The 23833-nt window shown below is 40.6% G+C and overlaps 1 protein-coding gene across 5 annotated transcripts in view; it reads right to left on the minus strand.

Moving 5' to 3' along the window:
* Positions 1–23833, minus strand: part of slc2a9l2 (solute carrier family 2 member 9, like 2) — a 390239-nt gene that overhangs the window by 115513 nt on the left and 250893 nt on the right. For all 5 annotated transcript variants that reach the window (XM_072579596.1, XM_072579412.1, XM_072579774.1 and 2 more), the window contains exons 8-9: positions 17681–17868; positions 7819–7929 (exon numbers count right to left, since the gene is read on the minus strand). In XM_072579596.1, the coding sequence (XP_072435697.1) occupies positions 7819–7929; positions 17681–17868 (299 nt within the window). The remainder of the gene's footprint in view (positions 1–7818; positions 7930–17680; positions 17869–23833) is intronic.

A 23833-nucleotide genomic window follows, 5' to 3' on the forward strand; every position in this document is an offset into this window, starting at 1 on the left:
CCCACCAACCCTCTGAAACCCAGCAAGGCCACCTTTCAATCTCAAGATTCTAAGAAACAATGTCAATGGCAAGGGCAGGAGAACGATCTCAGTGGCTGCTCTGAGGATGCCTTCATAAAGGTTTACCAGTGAGTTTGAGGAGACTCAATTTCAACTGCAATGAAAAGTGTTTAATTTAGAATTTGTTCAGAGAGCAAGTAATTGGAGCATTTGTAAATACGAGTGATTTTAAAGCAGATGAACAAAAATCAGGGAGCCCAGTACAAAGAAAGAAATTAAACAATGTTCACAAATATGAAGTACAATTGTATTGTAAGAAGTTCAATGACCACATAGGAGTAGTTAAAGCTACAATATATCTTCCAATGTCCTGTTCTACCAGCTGCACCACTAACTGATAGACTGGTCAATGGACCACACTGCTATCACTCACTTCTCAACAATACCTATTTACTTGGCTCTCCTCTTGTTATTTGAGACTTCTCCTCATATTCACACATATAGCACTGATCCAAGTCTCTCATCCACATCTTGCAACTTGCAGATGCTACCAGCTATTTATTTATGATGCATCATGCAGGCAGAAGCATTACAATTCAGTGAAACACTTCTCTCTCTCTTGCAGGACATGGAAGGTTATAGTTGGAATGGAATATGTCGGTTGCCTCCTCTTTTCCTCATCTTGTTTCTCAGCTGACCACATAGCTTTCATGATGCTGAGTTTTGCAACATCGCCATCAATCTCTGCTTAGTAAAGTAGTGTGGCAGAGCATTCAGACCTTGGGCCAACATGCTGAGGATCAGTTCTATGAAACTTTGCTGGCAGTATGCAATTGTTGGATGCATACCGTCCACATGTGTGTGGGTCCTGAACCATGTCGCCTTTGCTCCCAATGGTCACCCTTTGGCTTTTCAAGGTAGCTTAAATGCAGATGGCTCTGCTGATGGAAAATTGAATGGCATCACGGCTGTTGGCAGGATACTGGGCATTGTCTGACATGATTGGTCGTGTGTGGTCACACACTAGCTGAACATTGAATCTCTTTTAGTTTGGGTTCTTCTCAAAGTTGACATGCCACACATGTAAAGTGGTGAGTACGCAGTCAATGTCTCATGTGCCAAGGGAATACCGAGCAAAGTCAGGAACTTGCGGTTTGCACCTTCTCAACAACATAGAATAAAAAGCATTGAGCTCTTTCAGAATACAGAGCCCTAACCTTTTTGGGTGCCAGGTCTGCAGATGTAACAAGCATTTCCTACTCTAGTCAGTAAGGAGCATTTTTAAAAATGCATGATCTCTTCACATTCATCCAGGGAGTGGTTCCTGTTCTGAGGCTAGAGTTGTGGCTGCAGCAGGCTGTAAATTTCAGTGAGCATGTGCTTAGTGAAGCAGAGGCATCAGGTGTAGGTTATCCTCTCTGAGGATCAGGTGAAGAATCGTTTCCTGGAGCAATATGCCCTCCTGCTGACAGCTTTTCTTAGCCCTATTGCTTACCTTCTCTGCAATCTTAACGGCACATGTCCAAATTCCAAAGTTAGAGGACCAACAGTTGACAACATCACTGCCATCTTTAATAAAAAAAACTCTATTTTTGATCTTCTTTTGTGTAAATCTTTGTTAATTAAACACACAATTTGGGAACAAATGACAACACAACTCACTATTTACTTACGCTGGGTCAGTTTTTCTTTCACATGCCTGCAATGTTACAATAACTGACTCAGTAAACTGAAGGAAATGAGTTAATTAAATAACTTTTGTTTAGTTGTCTGTACAAGACAACCAATAAATGTCTCACACACTGATCTAAACCATAAAACCAAAGCCTTTGGTTTGAGTAAAGTACGAGACACTATCCCGAATGTACTGACATACCATAAATTTGGTTAAAATTGGTACAGTGAAGATTATTTACAGCTTTTCATGTTCTCACATCATTTTTTCCTGTAAAAAATATTTGAAGAGATGCACTTGCCAAGAGAAATTAATTGGTTAGTACCTTTTCTTATTTGTTTACAAACAAACTGTAAAGGTATAAATAATCCACATTAAATGCATTATAAGCAGGTGGAGTTGCCATGATATATTCTGACCTTACGTATGCAGAATGTATTCATAGCCAATTTCTTTAATATTGAGATTTGAAAATGTGCTTACACCAAACTTTGATACTTTACCTTTCCAATATCACATATAATGAACCATGGTACATTTTCTCATGACCAGGAGTCAGAAACCGAAAGTATTGATAGTATTTTTAATTCTTAATTCAAAATATGCTTTTTTTAATAAAATAGGAATGCTACAGAATTAACAACTGCAGGTATTAACTAAATTATGTGGGATCAGTGAGATGTAGAATCTAAAGTTGTTCCAGCAACTTCCAGCAGACTGGACTGTGATCTTTTGTGACTACAAAGGCAATGTTGTACTGATGGCCCTTTGCTCAACAGCGAGTCACCCCCTGCAGATTATGTCTCAAACTGCAGACAGATCTTGTGCTTTTCCTTTTGAATAATACACAAGGGCAGGGGTTAAAAGCCAGTTTTAACTCTACTGGAGTGGGCTCGTTTGGTAACCAGCCTGCGTTCAGGTATTAACATATTGTGATGACCACCTCCTAGTTACCCTTGCGCAGCAGGATAGCAAAAGGGAGATCCGTTTTCACTCAGTGCTACAAAACTAGTCTAAAAGGGGATCAGCACAAAAGAATGTTAATTAGCCTACAAACCAAAAATGTCTAAAACTGACTGTTTCATTATTAATATTAATGCTTCCCGTACAGCTCCACTATGATGGTCACAAAACTATCTGATCTTCATGAACAATTCAGAGATTGACCCATAAAGCCTTTTCCAACTTTTTTTTTTGGATTATCTCCTATTTATAACCGATGTGTGTATCATTATATTCCTTATTCTTCTCAGAATTAGCAATAAATAAAATCATAAGAAACTCACTCCCTCTCTTAGCTCAATGAAGCCTGGTTAAACATGCTCCATTTTTTAAAAAGTTCATTAGAATTTGGGAGAATCCACAATGAAACAGATCCTTTTAAAATTAATCTTGCTCCAATCAACTGAGGGATTGGGTGAATAAAAAAGGGGATCAAATTCATTTCTCAACATTTGGGAGCCTAACAGCTTGGGGTATGATGTCTGAAATCATAATGAATTGGGGAAACTTCCCCAGGACCTGGTTGTAACAAACTGAGAGCTCTTGCTGTGATTTGAACCCACAGACAAATTGAGGGATTAGGTGGATAAATTGTTACTTTGAAACCAATTTTAAAGGGAAAATCTGCAAAATGCTTTCTTGAATTTGCACTTTGACAATACAGAAATACCTGCATCAAATGTCAGCATGTTTCTAACATAATTAGGGAAAGTTACTTTTGAGGATTTAAATATTCTGTCCCTCAGTTTGCTTTTGACCTTGATTCCACTTCTCCAATGGAGGATAGATTATTCTTGAATATTCTTTACGGAGATAGTTGCAGCTATTGGACTGGATCATTGAAGGGTCATTACCTTATCCGCAAGATTTTTAATCTTCTGAATGCCCTTTGCAGAGAAAAGCATTTGCTCCTAACCCATGTTGTTGCCCCACAATATCATCTGGGGAATGCTTAAACTCATGAATATTCATCTTGGGAGACAGCTGCTGTAATGAAACAAGTTCTTTCCTCTTTGCAGTAAATTTCTGGACAAGGAAATATATTTTTAATTGAGACAGGAACAGTCTTTTTTTTGCAGTATCCTAGATGTTTAAAGGGGCACTCTCTTCGTTTTGATCATATCCTGAATCTTTGGACTTGGTCTGGCTTCTATGAATTTGTATGTAGTGCATCTTCCTTAACTTGTTGAGTGGGTAGCATGTCTCGAGTCTGCCTCTGTGGTGTCAGGACAGAGACCAGCTTGAGTCAATGGTTACATGCGAATGCTCAACAATTATGTTTCACCAGGGAAGGCTTGTTTCCATTACTACCCTCCACTGTACAATCTGACAGGTATTTATCCTTCGCGTCTCTCCAAATTACCAACTAGTTAGATCACTAGTAAGGCCTTGAGTATGACTGAACTGAGCTTTATGGAGGTTCTCAATCCTGAGAACTTTGTTGTTGAAGTTAAAGGCAAATTCCTTTCTGATGGAAATGAGAACTTTCAAACTCATTAAATAAACAAGTGTCTGAAGGAGAAATGATAGCTTTTAACAAGCAATATTTTGTTGTTTTATGCAAGCTATCATTTATGTGTTGAAGGCATGCTAAATAAAAAGAAAATAATTGTGTGCCTCATGTTATTTTATCTCAAGACCAGATAACAAGTTAATGCTTTCCATGTTATTCTACTGTATGTTATGGCCAGTATTACTCTTAATCATGATATTGTTTGAGTCCTACTGATCATGTTGTTTGTATTTCTAACTACAGAGTAACAGCATGCGTCCTAACCCAACAAGCATTCACAGTACAGACAACCTGATGCAGGTGTAAGCAAAATAGCATGTTGAGCCTTTTGAAATATGTCCTTTTCAGAACTGTCCCTTGTTGGATTCTGCTATCCTATGCCTACCCTGAGGTATGTGTTGCAAGTTTAGCTATGTTCTGAGGCTTGTCCTCACAGCTAAAAAATATAAATATAGCTTTGGGTGGGTTGCATATGTCCCAGAGTTCAAGAATCTTGTACTACTTCACTTGCAGTCTTTAATTATAGCCACGTACAAAAAACAATCAGCCTGACCACGACAAGCAATGGCAACTAATAATATGTTGCTTTGCATAGGTAATTGTAACAATAGTCTTGACCCTGAAAGGGAATGAGATCAGTTAGTCCCCTTACATTCTTAGTTTTCTGCTTGTGTGAATCATTATGGAGTCAACATCTGCAGTTGGTAACTGTTATACAATGGTCTATACCCTCAGTCACATGGTCCAGAATAAAGCAGTTCTTTCCAAAGCACAACTACAGACCGTAATTACACTCAGGGGGTTTCTGGATTTTGATCAGATTGATTAAAGCTGCATTTGACTGAACACTGTTCAAAAAGTTAATGAACAATAGATCTCGCTTGCAAATTGTCAGGTAAAGGAAACATGACAAGGTTTCAGCTGTAGCAACAGCTCAATGAAGCTTTGGATCGAATTTGCTGATAGTCAGACAACCAGTTGTTACTGCAACTCATTAGGACAATTACCATCAGACCATAATGAATAAGAATAGCCACTTGAGCTTGCTCTGTCATTCAACAGGATCATGGCTGATCCAACATTCCTCACATCCACTTTCCTGACCTTTTCCAGTAACCCTTGATTCCTGAATGATCAAGAATCTATCACAGCCTTAAATAAATCCAAGGCTTTTACCGCTCTCTGTGGAAGGGTCTGTTCAATAACTATTCAAGGGTTAATAGTTGAACTGTTCCTGAATAACCTTTTACTTAATTTACTTGAAGCCCATTGAATTCTCCAAATTAAATAGACACTTGTGAAGGATTTTAGGTGTACAGGAATTGCCAATGAAATCTTCAATTTCCCAGGTTATTCTTAATTTAAATCAAGAAAAGCTGCAGAAAACTGCAACACAAAGGGACTGAGGGTATTTGTGCATGAAACACTGAAAGCTAGCATACAGGTACAGTGGGTAATCAGGGAAGCTAATGGAACGTTGGCCCTTATTTCAAATTGAGACTAAAAGATGTATCACTGCAACTGAGTAAGGTGCTGGCTGATAGAAGAAATTCCTCCTTAAATTAGCATCCCTTTATTCTGAGATTATGCTTTTTTGTCTTATATTCTCCCGTGAGGGGAGACATCCTCTCAGCATTTACCCCATCAAGCCTCTTAAAAAGATATGTTTCAATGAGATTACCTCTCATTCTTCTCAACTCCAATAAATAGAGTCCCAAGCTGTTAACATTTGCCCCTAAAGATAATCCATAAATGCTGAGAGGATTATCTTTTGTACGTGGCTATAATTAAAGATACCATGGATCATCATGAACCTTCTCTGAACTATCTCCAATGAAATACAGCAAACCTTTTGTGAACCAAAACCTATGGGATCAGAAGTGCGTGGGTTGATCAAATATCATAGTAATATCTTTTCTTCAGTCACAGGGCCCAAACTACTCACGGTATTCCAGATTTGGTCTCACTAGCACCTTATTCAGCTGCAGTGATATTTCCCTACTTTTAATTTCAATTTGAAATAAGGGCCAAAATTCCACTAGCTTTCCTGATTACCCACTGTACCTGTATGCTAGCTTTCTGTGTTTCACCCTCAGTCCCTTTGTGTTGCAGCTTTCCTGCAACTTTTCTTGATTTAAATTAAGAATAACCTGGAAAATTGAAGATTTCACTGGCAATTCCTGTACACCTAAAATCCTTCACAAATGTCCATTTAATTTGGAGAATTTGAGCGGCTCCAAGGAAATTAAGGGGCTAGATTAGAGTGGTGCTGGAAAAGCACAGCTTCCTGACCTGCTGTGCTTTTCCAGCACCACACTAGTTTAGACTCTGGTTTCCAGCATCTGCAGTCCTCACTTTTGTCCAAATAAATTAAGTAAAAGGTTATTCAGGAACAGTTCAACTATTAAATATATATTCTAACCCTTGAATAGTTATTGAACAGACCCATAGTTACCTCATATCCCTCCTCCCCATCTGCACCTTCCCCATACCACTAACATGGCCGAGACCCTGACCTGATATTTCCAGAGATGCAACAGCCCCGGAGCTGAGAACCCACTGGATTGATCTCCGTTCTTCTCCTGCTCCAGTCCTGACATTAAGCCCCTTCCTCCACTCCACATGAGACCCTCTATTCAACTGCCAGGATGTAACACCCCATCCCAATCTTTCCCAGCTCTGCATCTGATAACTCCTGCATCCACATCCCTATCCCCCTCCTTTGACCGGCCTCCAAAGGGCAGCACAATGGCTTAGTGGTTAGCACTGCTGCCTCCCAGTGCCAGGGACCTGGGTTTAATTCCACCCTTGGGTGACTGTCTGTGTGGAGTTTGTGCATTCTCCCCATGTCTACCTGGGTTTCCTCTGGGTGCTCCAGTTTCCTCCTACAGTCCAAAGATGTGCAGATTAGGTGGATTGGCCATGCTAAATTGCTCAGAGAGTCTTGGGATGGATTGGCCCATGGTAAATGCGGGATTACAGGGATAGGGTAGGGTGGTGGAATGGTCTTCAGAGGCTCAGTATGGACTCGATGGCCTTAATGGCCTGCTTCCACACTGTAGGGATTGTATGACCCGGCCCCTCTGCTCTTGCTGTGCAGTTGACCGCCCCACTTTCCCCTTCAGCAACCAGTTCTGTCGCTCCCTGTCAGAATAGGGCAGCCTTTCAGAGGATTGGTGCAGACCCGAAGGGCTGAATGGTCTGTTTCCACACTGTAAAGATTCTATGATTCCATGGCTTGCCTTCCTCTGGATGGAATGGAATGGATGTTTGACTCCATAATTCTGAGGGAGAGCTGAGTAGGATCTCTCTCAGTAGTATGGAGCTCCCTTCGTTAGTTCACAAAAAAAAGCCAGAATCCTTGAGATTGCCACTCCTTGGAAAATCTGACCTTTCCTTAAAAAAAAGAGGTGCAGCTCATTCTGTTCTTCTGTGTTTGTAAGGATCTGACAAATGAATTGAAGAGATAGTTTTAAACCCCACTGCTGACTGCATTCCACTCATGACACAAATTCAAATTACCTTAGCAAAATAAGCAAAATAGATAAACACTGCATTTTTAAAGACAGCATCTAATCCTACAATTTGGTCAAAGCTTGGTAGATTGAACAGTGGTAGGTCTACTTACAGAAATAATTGCAGCAGTGATCTCAATGGCACCAGTGCTGAGAGTGATGTAGGGGATCTGATCGTCACTGATGCCAGACACTTTGAAGATGCTGCTTGTGTAGAACCAGATCTATAAATGATAAAAAAAACTAATGTTACCACAATATATGTAACAGCTTGTCCATAGATTCAAGGAAGTGCTCACCGTTTTTCCGATTCTGATGAGTGAATTACACTGTACATACATTATTTCTACTTTATATAGGCTGTGTTTATCATATCATTCCTGCTTTTACTATATATTAGGGTTATTTTAGACAACGGCCTAAGCAAGATGCTGTCAAGTAGCAAATGACATTCATGTCACAATACTAGGCAATAATTATCTCTAACAAGAGAGAAACTAATCATTTCCCTTAACATTTTATGGCATTATTATCACCGATGCCCCAATATCTTTGGGGTTAGTATTGACCTGTAAAGGAACTGGGTAGCTATTTAAATACTGTGGTTACAAGGGTAGGTCAAAGGCTGGGAATGCTGCAGTGGTAAGTCGCTTTCTGACCTTCAATCTGTCTACCATTGACAAAGCACAAGTGGTCAATCTGATAGCATTTACTCCACTTGTCTTCATGCAATTTTAAGCATACACAAAATGCTTGTTACCATCCAGGTTATAGCAACCCACTTGACTGATATCTCATCCATCATTAATATTCACTCTGTTCATCTCAGCGGCAGCACTGTGTTACTGCTGCAACTCATCGAGTCTACTTTCCGAGCCTGCAACCTCTACTATCTAGAAGGATAAGAACAACAGAAACATGTGAGCAGCATCATCTGCAAGTTCCCCTCCAAGCCATAAAATAAAAGAACATCAGTTTGCTGCTCTTTTAACAAACTTGTTTGGACATGAGCAGATGAGTCTTGAAACCTGGTCAGCCCTGGATTTATCACTGACTATTTATGACCTCTAGTTTTAAAACACTCAGTTTGTGGTGGAATTTTCCCTATTTCAGTGAAATCATGAAGGAGATTCATGGTGCCTGGTCCTTTCTGTCAGAGAGCAACTTTCCTCTTGCAATCTTCTGTTGTTCACCTCATTCACAGGCAACCAGCCTCTTCAGTCTCTTTTTCGAGGAATCATGCAGCCCGAGAGGCAGAGCTGCCTCATCACTTCCGGAACCTTCTGGCATTCATTTCAACACTGCCATCTTTGACCACTTCAAACAATATTAGTCAGGAACTGCCCCTCATTCTGTGGTGCTTAAACAAGATCACAGAGAATATGGTCGAGAAAGGCTTTGTTGACAGGTACCTGGAGACACTGGCGGAAGAGGTAGAGGAGAGGAGGACAGTCCTTCTTTCAGCAGACTGTCAAAGGAGGCCACACCACCAGTGGGTGCCAGCTTGGACACACATCGTGGCCTGTGTCGGTCCTATGTCCCAGGTTAAATTAAACACACATCAGTACAGGAAAAAGATTATTGATCTATGTTCCACAAGGGCAAGTGCTATCATCTTCACTCTGCTATTTCTCAATCACAGCACATGCCACTGCACGCACACCAGAACACTACAACCCTCACTACTGCATGCATCATGTGCATTCAAAGGCTCACACTCACCTCATCCCCTCAAATAACAAACCTTTCCTGCCTTCTGTGCTTGCCACTCAATCACTGGCAACACCTTGCCACCTCTCTGGTTTCTACATCACCACTAACAGCTCTTATTTTTATTCAGTTATGGAAGAGGGTATCACTGGCGAGGCCAAGATTTATTGCCCATCCCTAATTTCCCAGAGGACAGTTAAGAGTCAAACCACATTGCTGTGTGTATGGAGTCATATGTAGGCCAGATATGAATGGCAATTTCCTTCCCTAAAGGGCATTAGTGAACCAGGTGGCTTTTTTCCAAAAATCAACAACAGATTCATGGTCATCAGTAGACTATTAATTCGAGATATTTATTGAATTTAAACTCCACCATTTGCAGGATTTGATCCTGAGTCCTCAGAACATTAGCTGGGTCTCTGGATTAAATCTATCAGATTCAATCCCTCTCATTGTTTCAATGCAGGAAAAATAGGCCTACATCGGAGCCAAGACTGGTGGGGTTGTGTCAGATGGTAGACTCATCATGACACAGTGGACATAGAGACAGGCATAACCACTGATTGGGAATGGGGAGGTTTCAGTGAGTAACTAACCGAATCTGCTTCATTGTGTTGTGTTGCACTGCTCTCCCACTACTACCAATGCAAACTCCTTCTTAAACTGGACAAGCTTTTTATCCTTCTTAGATAACTAATACTCACTCATGTCTTATTCAGACCATGGCAGCACCCAGGCCAGAAAAGGCCAATGCCACAGGCCGTCAGCACGGAGTAGGAAGTTACTGAACCCTCAGAAACAATATCCAGGTGAGATGTATGAGCAGAGAATATGTGGGGAATGTCAGCAAGAGAACACTACCTCATTAAAGTAACTCCTGAACCCTCACATCCAACCTACTGGAGTCTCATGGCATAGCAAGACATGGAAGCTTCCCAAATAGGTCAATGCCACGTCTCTAAAGGTGTACAACTGAATCTAAATATACATTGCTCAACCAAAATGCTCCATTGAGGAATTTGAATTCTGACAGGAAACCATCATGGTAGCTCCACACTTTGCTCAACACAGACCATGTCCTTGGTATATTTACAGTTCAGTGTGTGAATGTGACGACAATGACATGTTGTCTGCTCATGATAGCTATGGAATGTGTTTGCGAAATGCCAAGTTAGGTTACACTTTTAATACAGGGCAAAAGTGAGGACTGCAGATGCTGGAAACCGAGTTTAGATCAGAGTGGTGCTGGAAAAGCACAGCAGATCAGGCAGCATCCGAGGAGCAGGAAAATCGATGTTTTGGGCTAAAGCCCTTCATCAGGAATAGAGACAGGAAGCCTCCAGGGTGGAGAGATACATGGGGAAGGGGGGGAGCTGGGGAGAAGGTAGCAAAGAGTACAATGGGTGAATGGGGGTGGGGATGGAGGTGATAGGTCAGAGGGGAGGGTGGAGTGGATAGATGGAAAGGAAGATAGGCAGGTAGGGGGACAGTGATGAGCTGGAAGGATGGAACTGGGGTAAGGTGGGGGAGGGGAAATGAGAAAACTGGTGAAGTCTACATTGACGCCCTGGGGTTGAAGGGTTCCAAGGTAGAAGATGAGGCGTGTTTGTGAAATGCCAAGTTAGGTTACACTTTTAATACAGGGCAAAAGTAAGGACTGCAGATACTGGAATCTGATGACCTATCACCTCCATCCCCTCCCCCATTCACCTATTGTACTCTTTGCTACCTTCTCCCTAGTCCCCAGCTCCCCTTCCCCCACACACCCCCCCCCCCCCCCCACTCCCCCATCATTTCTCTCTCCACCCTGGAGGCTTCTTGCCTCTGTTCCTGATTAGGGGCTTTTGCCCGAAACGTCGATTTTCCTGGCCACTACACTTTTAATACAGTTTGTCTAATTACAGTTTTTGAGGTGTCATGACAAGGAGACACTTGATGTGCACAATGTCATGGTCATGATTGCTTGCAGACATAATTCCTAATGTGCATTCTTGGACAATGCCAGAGCTGCCATGAAGTGCAATTTAAATGTTCATGGATGGAAAATCAGGAATCAGTGGTTGCATGATGAATTCAATTGCACCTTCACTGGCCTCGTGACTCCCATGAGTTTTTGCCATCCCCCTGTTTCTATCAAGTCTCTCCACCCCCACTACCCCTTTTATGTAACTACCAACGTCTCTGATTTACTGCAACAAGCTGTGACTTTGTGAATTGCCATACCGTGTTGGCCTAACACTCTGCTCATGTCGAGGTCAGTGTGATAGTCCTGGAGGTTTGTGCCCTTACCTGTGCTCTATGAGATCTCACTTTTCTATCACAAATTACACCCTTTTCGCTGTCATCATCCCCTCTGTAACCCAATCCAATTAAGCCTATAACTGCCGACTTTCCCCAGGACTCTATTAGGACTTAGTGTTTGACTGACCATGGCCAATGCACTGGACTGACTCACCTTAACAAGCTGACAATCTTTCCCTCTGTAATAAAAACCAATCTGAGATACAGAGGCTCCACTTAAATTCAAAGTGAGTGAGCGTGATGAAGGCAAGCTAAAATCCAAAAGGAGCATACAGCCTGGATGCAAAGGTATTCCTGCTCGGAAAGCAACTTGGATAGTACTTGCAAGTTGTAGGTGTCCCTGAAGAAGTGATGAAGTGGCAATGATGATGGTAAGGCTGATGGTTTGCCTATGCCAGCTTGTGTGGTCAAAGGTTGAAGGAGGAAGGTGTCCATGGAGCAGGTAGGGGCATTACAGTGAAGACATAGTTGGATGACAGATGGCTAGCTGTAGACACTCTGACGTGAATGATGGGGAATTGCTCCATCTAGTTTCTCAGGAAAGGTGAGGAGAATTAGAAATAGCATTGAAGTGAGGTGAGCTAGCCTATTAAAGAGATACAAATGTATGGAAATTACAAGATCGGAATTTACCATTTAGAACCTATGGAGACAATTAGAATGGAATTGTTTCAGCGTAGTGATCCTGATTTCTTGACCCACATCATAGCTTCCCAGCTTTCTCATTTCTGACCAAACCACGGGATGGCACAGTGGCTAACACTGGTTAGCAGTGGTTTGCACTGCTGCCTTACAGCATCAGGGGACCCGGGTTTGATTCCAGCCTCGGGTGGCTGTGTGGAGTTTGCACATTCTCCCCGTATCTGCATGAGGTTCCTCCAAGGGCTTTGGCTTTCTTCCACAGTCCAAAAAATGTGCAGGTTAGGTGAATTGGCCACGTTAAATCACACATAGTGTTCAAAGATGTGTAGGTTAGGTGTATTATAGAGTCATGGAGATGTACAGCACAGAAACAGACCCTTCATCCAACTAATCCATACCGATCAGATATCCCAACCTAATCTTGGCCCATATCCCTCTAAACCCTTCCTATTCATAAACCCATCCAGATGCCTCTTAAATGTTGCAATTGTGCCAGCGTCCACTACTTCCTCTGGCAGCTCATTCCATACCCATACCACCTTCTGCATGAAAAAGTTGCCCCTTAGGTTTCTTTTATATCATTTCCCCTCTCACCCTAAACCTATGCCCTCTAGTTCTGGACTCCCCCACACCAGTGAAAGACTTTGTCTACTTATCCTATCCATGCCCCTCATGATTTTGTAAACCTCTTTAAGATCACCCCTCAGCCTTCGACGCTCCAGGGAAAACAGCCCTAGCCTATTTAACCTCATCCTGTAGCTCAAATCCTCCAATCCTGGCAACATCCTTCTAAATCTTTTCTGAGCCCTTTCAAGTTTCTCAACATCATTCCGATAGGAAGGAGATCAGAATTGTATGCAATATTCCAAAAGTGGCCTATCTAAAGTCCTGTATAGCTGCAACATGGCCTCCCAACTCCTATACTCAATACTCTGACCAATAATGGAAAGCATACCAAATGCCTTCTTCACTATCCTGCAACTCTACTTTCAAGGAGCTATGAACCTGCACTCCAAGGTCTCTTTGTTCAGAAATACTCCCTAGGACCTTACCATTAAGTGGATACATCTTGCTCTGATTTGCTTTCCCAAAAGGCAACACCTGACATTTATTGAAATTAAACTTCGTCTACCACTCCTCAGCCCATAGGCCCATCAGATCAAGATCCCATTGTAAAGTGAGGTAACCTTCTTCGCTGCCCACTACACTTCCAATTTTGGTGTCATCTGCAAACTTACTAACTATCCCTTTATGCTCACATCCAAATCATTTATACAAATGCCGAAAAGTAGTGGACCCAGCATCAATCCTTGTGGCACTCCACTGGTCACAGGCCTCCAGTATGCAAAAAAAACCTTCCACCACCACCACCACCCTCTGTCCTCTACCTTTGAGCCAGTTCTGTATCCAAATGGTTAGTTGTCCCCATGAGATTCCATGAGATCTAACATTGCTAACCAGTCTCCCATGGGGATCTTTGTGAAATGCCTTACTGAAGTACATACAGATCACGTCCACTGCTCTGCCCTCATCAAACCACAGTTACTTTTTCAAAAAAACTCAGTCAGTTCATGAGTCAGGGAAAATGTAGGGGAATGGGACATGGTGGAATGTTCTTCAGAGGGTCGGTGTGGACTTGTTGGGCCGAATGGCCTGTTTCTACACTGTCGAATTTCTATGATTAAACTCCAAGTATTTATGTATCATGAAGTCTTCTATCAGTTTTTATGTCATTTCTAGAGAATAGAACTCCAGTCTGGGCAGTTTCCTTGACTCTCTCGAGTCAAGCATCATCCTTCTGAATCCTTTTGTCACAGTTTCTCCAAAGCCTTTATATTGTATGACATTATGGACAACAGAACCGTGCAGAGTGAGCAATATTTTAGCTTTTCACATCCTAAGTATGTTCAACTTATTGTTTGGAAGAAGCAAGATCCCTTTTTTCGCACCACTAACCTGTTTAGGATTTACTTATGATGTAGTCAGGAGACTGGTATCCTTCGTCTGGATCTGCACTGTCTCTTGCTATAGAACAGACCAACCACTCAAAATATATTAAGATGATAGCCCAAACACAAACCTTTTCTTATTTTATGGGCAAGTGGCAGGTGTTGCATTCTGGATGCAAATCGATTGGCCAAATTTCCAGATTTGAAGCAAAACACATTTTATTCATACAGTGTAGTTAAAATACAACAAAAGAAGGAAGAAATTGGAAAAATTAACTCTATTGGAAAATTTAACATAATAATAGGTCACGGAACTACTAAACAGTAACTGTTCCAATATAGTATCCTATAAACACACCCTTGGCAAAGGCAAATTCAACAAAAAAAAAATCTCACAGGCGATTCTCCAGTCCAGGAGGAAAAATATCAAGAAAGGACAGAGAGATGGGAGCAGGAAGAGATGTGCTGCAGCTTTCAAACCCAGCTTCAAGACTAGCATGTACTGAAAAACTAAAATGAAAACTTTTGATTCTGGGCAAGCATACCCAGGCTGATTCTATTGTTCCAACTTAAAAAGAAAGACCCCAAAGCCCCACAAGCTGTTTACTTTATTGAAATAAAATAGACACCTCTAGCTTGAAAACCTCTCTTCAAAAAGAATCAGGACAAAATTCACCTCTTAAAGCCATGGTATCGTCACTCTCTCCAAGAGCTGTAGGAAATGACAGTTGGTTTGTGGATGTGGGGTAGCGTACATTTAATCAATTTTATCTTGTCATCAGCTTGGGGCATTTCATTGTTACAGGTGCTATTTGACAGTGATCTACATCAGAGATTTCTGATTAGTCTGACAGCATTATTCTTCCTCCTCTATTATTTTGAAATGAACAAGTCACGAAATTAATGTAAACAGCTCCTAAGGGGCACAACAATAAAAATCAAAGGAAACTTATCAAGCCTAAATTAAAATGAAATTTAGTGAGCTTTTAATACACCCCAGCTTGTGTGGTGCCAACCTATTGTGGAAGATTGTTGTCATCTGGCCTGTAAAATGGAGGATCAATGATTGCTGTAAACCCAAATAGAGCTGCCATACCAATATGATTCTTTCATCAGTGGAAAAAAATCCAATGTCAGCAACTGACAAATTCCAGGCCCATTTTACAAATATTGGGGGGGGGTTGATCATTTAAAACAGAACTGCAGCTGGAATTGTGTCAATATTCTGGCGTTTAGGTTCCTATTCACACTTTGAAAATCTCCAGCTTTCTGCTGCTGAAATATCATCAGTTCCAGTTTTTTTTAAGAAACTATTCTGTTACCACCAATGCCCTGAGAGATGGGCTACTTTATTTAAATCCAACCAATGTTTGCTGATTCTTTTTCTGCAATCAGTTTATCCTACAACCATTTTATTTTCGAGTCATTTTTCTCTAGTCTCTCTTTCAAGCCTTAAATCAACTTTTGTGAAACAAGGTAAGTTCATTTCCTTGCAAGTTATGGAAGATCATATCAGAAGTTTAAATCTAATGTTTAAACAAAATAAGATGAAGAGTTTCACCATGTCCCAATATTCCAATTCCAACTGAGGCACAGTGTTATATTTAACATGAATCATTTCCTCTTGCTTGTTTCCCTTTTCAACATCACTTTTCCTGAAGTGACTGATATGAATGCAAAATCATAGCTGATTTTAATTAGTTAAACTTCACATGGGATTTATCTATTATTCACTCAAAGAATCAATATGGTCTGCTGTGTGCTCATAAAAAGGTTTTGTTTCCTTCATGCAACCAAACACATTCACCCCTTTAACAAGTATTTTATTTCCCAGTTATTCCTTTCTCTCTGCAGAACACACACACATTCTTCCTTTAAAGGAAGAACAGAACACTCTGCACTGGGGACTTATCTGTTATTGCCTTCAGTGACACTCCATTATCACAGAGCACAGAAGCATCAAGCATGACGAATACATTTATGGTTTGACTTTCTTCCTCTTTTCGGTCTCAAACAATCAACTAGACTGTGATGACTTGCCAGCGTACAGACTGCTTTCTCAGTAAGTCCAACACTGATAACAACTGAATGTGTTTTTGGGCTTTCCTTTCTGCCTGGACTTCCTCCAGTTCCTTCATGACATCTTCCTTCCCACTAAAGATTTGAAATGCTGAGAAAAAAAATTGAATTAATCTTTTTTCAGATGTCAGAGAAAGTCATTTTATCAACCTGTGATTTTCAATCAATGTTCCAATCCAGATTTTCTTCTGCATTCACTCCCAGATGGAGTTCTAGTTGATTGTTTAGTTCAGAGGTGAAGATGGATTTGGCTAATTACTCATTCCACGCATTGGACCCGTGAATAAATTCAGACTTGTGCTCCAGGTGCAGGCTGAAAATATGTAGCTGCTCCCTGAAAGAATTTCCTGACTGCTATCTTCAAGTGACTTCTGTACTTGGCTCCATAAACCACTCTGATAATCTTCAATTCCTAACTTCTTATCACTTAAGCTTAGTGCTTTAGGTCCGGTCTGACTGAAGTAAAACTGGATTCCACTTAGATGCCACCCAAAATAGCAATTAGCATTTTAACATGCGATCTTGATTTGACCATTAAAAGAGGTTACTGCCTAAACCAGACAAGTGCCCTGACCACCTATGAAATTTTTTTCTGGATGGTATCAACTGGCTCAGAAACAGGAACTAACAAGTGCTTCTGAATGAATTTTAAGTGACTGACCACCTCATTTCCACCCAGCGGAACAGTGGTGATTTTTCTCCACATAGTGGAGTAATGGCACAGTGGGATGGCACAGTGGCTCAGTGATTAGCACTGCTGCCTTACAGCACCAGGGTCCCAGGTTCAATTCCCGCCTCGGGTGAGTGTCTGTGTGGAATTTGCACATTCTCCCTGTGTCTGCGTGGGTTTCCTTCCAGTGCTCTGGTTTCCTCACAATTGCAAAGACGTGCAGGTCAGGTGAATTGGCCATGCTAAATTGTCCATAGTGTTAGGTGCATTAGTCAGAGGGAAATGGGTCTGGGGTGGGTTACTCTGCGGAGGGCCCGTATGAACTTGTTGGGCTGAAGGGCCTGTTTCCACGCTGTAGGGAATCTAATTTCGTGTCACTGAATAATAATGAACAACATGATTTTAATTCCCTTTCTCAACCCACCTCTCTTGAGACTTATTACAGTGGTCACATTACAATCTATTCAACACAGTGATTGGCTGGAATCTCTTTGGTTTATATGACTCAATGTCTGTTCCACCGAACTATTATGGTCCTTCTCTTTCATTCAACTTACCGGAAATCACATGTGCAGTATGGACTCAGCCCTATAACAGTGTACCAATAATGTATGCTATACTTACAGCATTCAGACCACAGAGCTGGTAGCAGGCCATAATGACAATGACTGTGATGACTTGCCAGCGTACAGACTGCTTTCTCAGTAAGTCCAACACTGATAACAACTGAATGTGTTTTTGGGCTTTCCTTTCTGCCTGGACTTCCTCCAGTTCCTTCATGACATCTTCCTTCCCACTAAAGATTTGAAATGCTGAGAAAAAAAATGGAATTAATCTTTTATCAGATGTCAGAGAAAGTCATTTTATCAACCTGTACTGTGGAATTGGTGAGGTTATTTCAAAAGCAAAAGTATTGCAGATGCTGGAAAGCTGGAATAAGAACAAAAGGTTCTGGAAAATCTCCACCCACCAGGCAGAAAAAACAATGATTGAATGGGTGATTCTTCCTTTGTCTGAGAGGCCACTTCAAATGTAATGAAATATTTGCTTTTGGAGCTTATGTTTAGATGTTGCAGAGCACTGCCCTGAATTAGATAATGTCTAATTGCTGCCTGTTTTGTAATGAGTGAGACTGGATAATTAAATCTTTCCATAGAAATAACTCAACTATCATTTTAGTTCCAATCCCTTCTACAAAAAGCAAATTTCTCTTTGCTCAGACAAAGAACAATGGAAAAAGTGCCAATATCAAAAGTTATTAATCAAGTTGGAACCTGCTCCATTTATTTCCTTGAACAGGTTTTAGACACTAACAACTTCTGACTCAGATCCAAGTCTAGCCACATTTATATCATGCAAGAAACACATTTGGAAATAAATAATTCTGACAGAAACATCACACTTACTCATAAATGTTGACCACTAAATGTTTGAGATGTGTAAAGGAACCTGGTTCTGCACATATCTCTTGCTGGATATCCGGGCTTAGATTCTGCTGTCTTCCCTGCCTGCCAAAGTTGTCTCCTCAGCTTCCATAATAACAAGCCTCAAAGAAGGTACAGACATTTTGCCAGCAAAGTAGGAAGCTCAGATTAGGAAATTTTCCAACTTGGCAGACTCATCTCCTTTAAAGTGGCCTTCACCTGCTGTATCTTTGTTGGGGGAGGTGGAACCAGTGTGGAATTGGGCCAATTGGCAGCAGAGGCATTTCAGTGGTACCTGCCCATGGAGGCAAGTAGAAAGAAGGGCTTTTTAGCCTGCTCTGTTCTCTGAGACTTTACTTAGATGTGCAAAAGGCTATGAGACTCTCATGCTCTATAAATCACCCACTCCTCAGCCATCCCCATGCATCCATAACTCAATGCAAGACTGATGTCCCCTCAAACCACACTGTACACCTTCATGGCTCTGACATCCCCACACTCCCTCATTTGACTTTTGGTCCTTCCATAGCCATTCATCTGGTATTCACTTGGAACAGACCTGAGAAGCCATATGAAGATGAAAAAAGATTAAGGTCTAAATGTTTGTAACAAAAGAGAACCTCTGATTATCCTACCATTTTTGTGGGTGTGGTGGAGATTGGGAAATGGAACTTGTTTACAAACAACACCCTGATACTTCACAGAGGCAGTGGTTTTTTAGTCATATCAGATTTTCATTAGCCAGGAATGGGAGGTGTGTGCAGATTAGGTCTGAGAGCAGTAGATCTGAACCTTGAAGAGTTTCTTGGAGAGGTAAGGTACCCATTTACCTATTTCCCAGGATATTTTTTAACAATCTATTGACCAGTGGATGAGATACGCTATGCTTAAGCAAGGTAAGGGACATTGTGAGAGAAGTAGGGCAGCATTCAGGATGTTCAAAGTAGAAAGGAATGTGCATAAAAATTATATAAACTCATTGGAACTGTCAAGCCGAAAAGTAACTGTCAAAAGAGCTTGTCTGAAGGAACTGACAAGGCACTTAAAACTCCTGCCCTTAAATTTTTAAAAAGAATGTCTTGAGATTTAAAAATATTTCTTGCTATTTCACCATCTCTATTGACATAAGCCTGAAAGCTACCATTACTAGATTAATGCTGCAGTTCTTACTTCATAGCTTTCCATTATCACAGTGGATTGCATGTCATTCCATTGTTTAATTGACAATTCCAAGTTATTTTACACAGTTTGAGGAGGGATTATTAAACAAATTTACATGTTTTGTTCTCTTTTACATCAATTAGATTACTTTAATCTGTAACAAAGTAAGTAAGTTTTCCCTGACAAAGGTTGACAAATCCCTGGGACCTAAGCAGGTTTTTCCCAGAACTTTATGACAGGTTAGAGAAGAGATAGCTGGGCCCCTTGCTAAGATATGTGTTCTATCAGGGTGAAGTGCCGGAAGATGGGAAGGTGAATAATGTGGTGCCATTATTTAAGAAAGGCAGCAAGGAAAAGCCAGGGAACTATAGACTGGTGAGCTTGACATCAGTGGTAGGTAAATTGTTGCAGGGAATTGAAAACGTAAGGACTGATTAGGGATTGTCAACATCACTTAGTGAGACACCATTTCCCATGCATAAACTTGATTGAGTTTTTGAATAAGTGACAGAGAAGGTTGATGAAGGTAGAGCGGTAGATGTTGTCTATATGGATTTCAGCAAAGCATTCAGCAAGGTTACACATGGTAGACTGGTTAGAAAGGTTAGATCACATGTGATCCGGGGGAGCTAACTAATTGGATACAAAGTTGGCTTGAAGGTAGGAGACAGAGGGTGGTGGTAGAGGATTGCTTTTCAGACTGGAGGCCTGTGACTAGCATTGTAACACAGGGATCAGTGCTGAGTCCACTGCTTTTTGTCATTACATAAATGAGTTGGATATATGAGGTATGATTCACAACTTTGCTGATGACACCAAAATAGGTTGTGTCATGGATAGTGAAGAAGATTATCTCAGAAAACAGGACCTTGATCAGATAGGTCAATGGGCTGAGGAGTGGCAGATAGATTTTAAGTTAGGTAAAGGTGAGGTATTGCATTTTGGTAAGGCAAACCAGGGCAGGATTTATACTTTTAATGGTAGGGCTCTGGGGAATGCTGCTGAACAAAAAGACCTAGGTGTGCAGATTCATAGTTCCTTGAAAGTGGAGTTACAGAGAGATAGGGTGTTGAAGGCGGCATTTGGCATGCTTGCCTTCATTGGTTGGAACACTGAGTATAGGAGTTGGGACATCATGTTCTGATGATACAGGACATTAGTGAGACCACTTTCAGAATACTGCATAGAATTCTAGTCATCCTTCTACAGGAAAGATGTGAAACTTGAGAGAGTGCAAAAAAGATTTACAAAGATGTTGCTGGGACTGGAGAGTTTGAGTTGTAGGGAGAGGCTGAATAGCTTTTGTCCCCCAGGTATGTTGGATGCTGAGGATGTGGCCTTATTCAGATTTATAAAATCATGAGGGTCTGGATAAGGTGAATAGCCAATGTCTTTTCCCCCAGGGTGGTGTTGTCCAAAAATAGAGGGTATAGGTTTAAGGTGAGAGAGGAAAGATTTAAAAAAGAACCTGGGGGGTAACCTTTTCATGTAGAAAGTGGCACATGTATGGAACAAGCTGCCAGAGGAAATGGTGGCGATGATTACAACATTTAAAAGGCATCTGGATGGGTCAATAAGTAGGAAGAGTTTAGAGGTGGGACTGGGTCAGATTGGGATGTATGGTTGACATGGACAAATTGGACCGAAGAATCTGTTTCCATGCTACATGACTCTATAACTCATAACTTGATATATTCCTAATCTCTTTCATGAAACCTGTTTAAATCTCCTCTTAGTGGTCAATTTGCTTTTAAAATAAACACATTGTTATTCACTAACCACAAAGATAGCTAATCCTTCAATATTTTCTAAAAACAGCTAATAAAAATGTGAACACATCCTTCTGCTTAGATAATTCATTTAGGAAACTTTGAAAATCAGCCAAACATTCATAAAGGGCTCAAGTGTAATAACAGTCTTTGGGAAATGCAAACTGAGAAAATGATCAAAACTGCAGGAACAGATGATAATTTTTTTTCTAAGCTAGACTGTCAGTCATGCTGAAGTGCTTTGATTATCTGCCTTTTTATTTTTAATTGAAAGCTAAAGCTTGTTTATTTAATCTTTAAAGAGCTTGAGATTTAAATCACTTTAGACCATGGCATTTGAACAGACCTCATCAATGCTTCAAAAGCATTTATACCTCCTCCATTAAATCATGGCTCCAAAATTCTTGCAACAGCAAAAATAATTCCTTTTAAACTTAAGTGGCCCTTGCCAATATCTCATTTTTCATCTGTATAATTTATTATTTGTCCACATCCATCTGCCTGTAAAAACAGAATCTGATGGAAAAAGGAATCTGGATCCTTTCCATCGTGTTTACAAGATGCCTAAAGTCATCCCAACTTTGCCAGAAACCTGACTCCTAAGAATATGCAAATGTAACTCTCCATATTGCTTCAGTAGCGTAGAACCCAGAGAAGGCACATTAAACCAACCACTAGCATTACGTGTCTTCAGGTGGTTGAGGCTTATGTAGGAGGAATACCAGCACAGACCAGTTAACTGTGCTGTACATTCTGCACAACTCTATGTAATACTGAGCAGGGAAAGTGACCAAGAAGTCAAGGCGCACTATGAATACTCAATGTCAGTGTTAATAATAGCTTGGATTTTGCTGTCAGTGGTAGCAATGCTGTTTGTCAGTGACCATGAGAAACATCTAACCATCTCTTTCAAAAGGACTTCCCCTTAATTGGTGAAAGCAGTCAATGAATTGCTCTCACAGACAACGACCTGAAAGTTAAAAACATTGAATCACTTCACTTTTAAATTTATACTTCAGTTATTTTCAGAATGAGTGATCACCATTGGATCTAGATAGTGCTAAATTTCATTTAAAAAACTTTTAAAAGCTGCACTGCTTTTTGACATTCTCTGAAGTTAAAAATAATTTCTCCAAGCCAGTGAGTGTGTTCAGTAGCAATTATCAAATTAATGGGCTGTTTAAAGTCCAATTACAACATCTGTCAACAGTGTTTAACATTTTCAAGGGTTATTATGATGCAATTAATGACACAGTGGAAGAGATTGTTGTCCTTTCACTGTCTGCTTCAGGATTACATTCTGGAAGACCTCAAGAGTATGCCCTATGGAGGACAACAGTGGAGTTTCTGCATTTTTCTGAGGAAATGCAGACTCCCAATTTTTACCATCAGCTTCAATGAAGTAATGGTGAAGAATGCCGAAGTCTCAGGATCCTTACTGCTGCGAAGCTTAGGCCAATGATTCAATCATGTGAAAGTCTAGAAAACTGGCCCTACTGCAAATTAGTAGGACTTAATGTTGAGCTCAGTTTACCTTTTCACTGAAATTGACATTTTATGTTTGTAATTGGAAAAAAATAGAGAAACAAACAGTCCCATCTCCCAGGATACAGTCTTCTGATTTAAAGTCTTATTCGGGGTGAAAATTTCTCTTAATGACTGTCATTGTGATGTGCCGTGCTGCTGACTTGAACACCTTCTGATTTCTCCACATTTTTTATTTTAGTTTAAGACTTCCCTCACAGTTTCTATTTTCTAAACTTCATTGCTTCTACATTAGCTTGCAGTAAAATCTACGACATTACAGTAACCATCAGGCCTGGATCATAGGTAAGTCACAGAACAAAGCAAAGTTAATATTTTTGATATTTATATATAGAGTCATGTAGGGAGCTTTTCTCGTTGGTGATGTTTGCCCATACTACCTGTGGATTATATATAATGTGGTGTCAAGGCAAACAGTTATTCATTTCTAAAACCAGGAAATATTAAAGGCACAGCTTTATTTTTGAATAACTGGAATTGTTGAAAAGAGTAGATCCATATTTGTAAGTATAAAGCAGTTGCAAGATAAATTTATTTATTTATGTAACTGGAGTGGTGAGGGACATGGATTTATTTATTTATGAGCCGTGAGAAATTTATCGCTGTCCTGGCAGCTACCATAATATCTTCATTATCTAACAGTCAAAAAAAGTTACATTTCTTAATTTCATCTCCGAAACTTCATGGTACAACTCCAGGGGACAAGGGATATCCTTTGAAGAGATAATTCCTTATTGCCTTGTGTTACCCAAGGTAGAGCCACAATCAAAACCATTGCTCACAGAACCATCATCAAACAGTCCATTGGTCTCCTGATGTTGTGTTTGTGGTGCCTGAACTAGTCAGCTGCATTCTCCATTACATGGTCTGTTAAGCAG

The sequence above is a fragment of the Chiloscyllium punctatum genome, chromosome 1 (genome assembly GCF_047496795.1).
Source record: "Chiloscyllium punctatum isolate Juve2018m chromosome 1, sChiPun1.3, whole genome shotgun sequence".
NCBI classification, from domain to species: domain Eukaryota; kingdom Metazoa; phylum Chordata; class Chondrichthyes; order Orectolobiformes; family Hemiscylliidae; genus Chiloscyllium; species Chiloscyllium punctatum.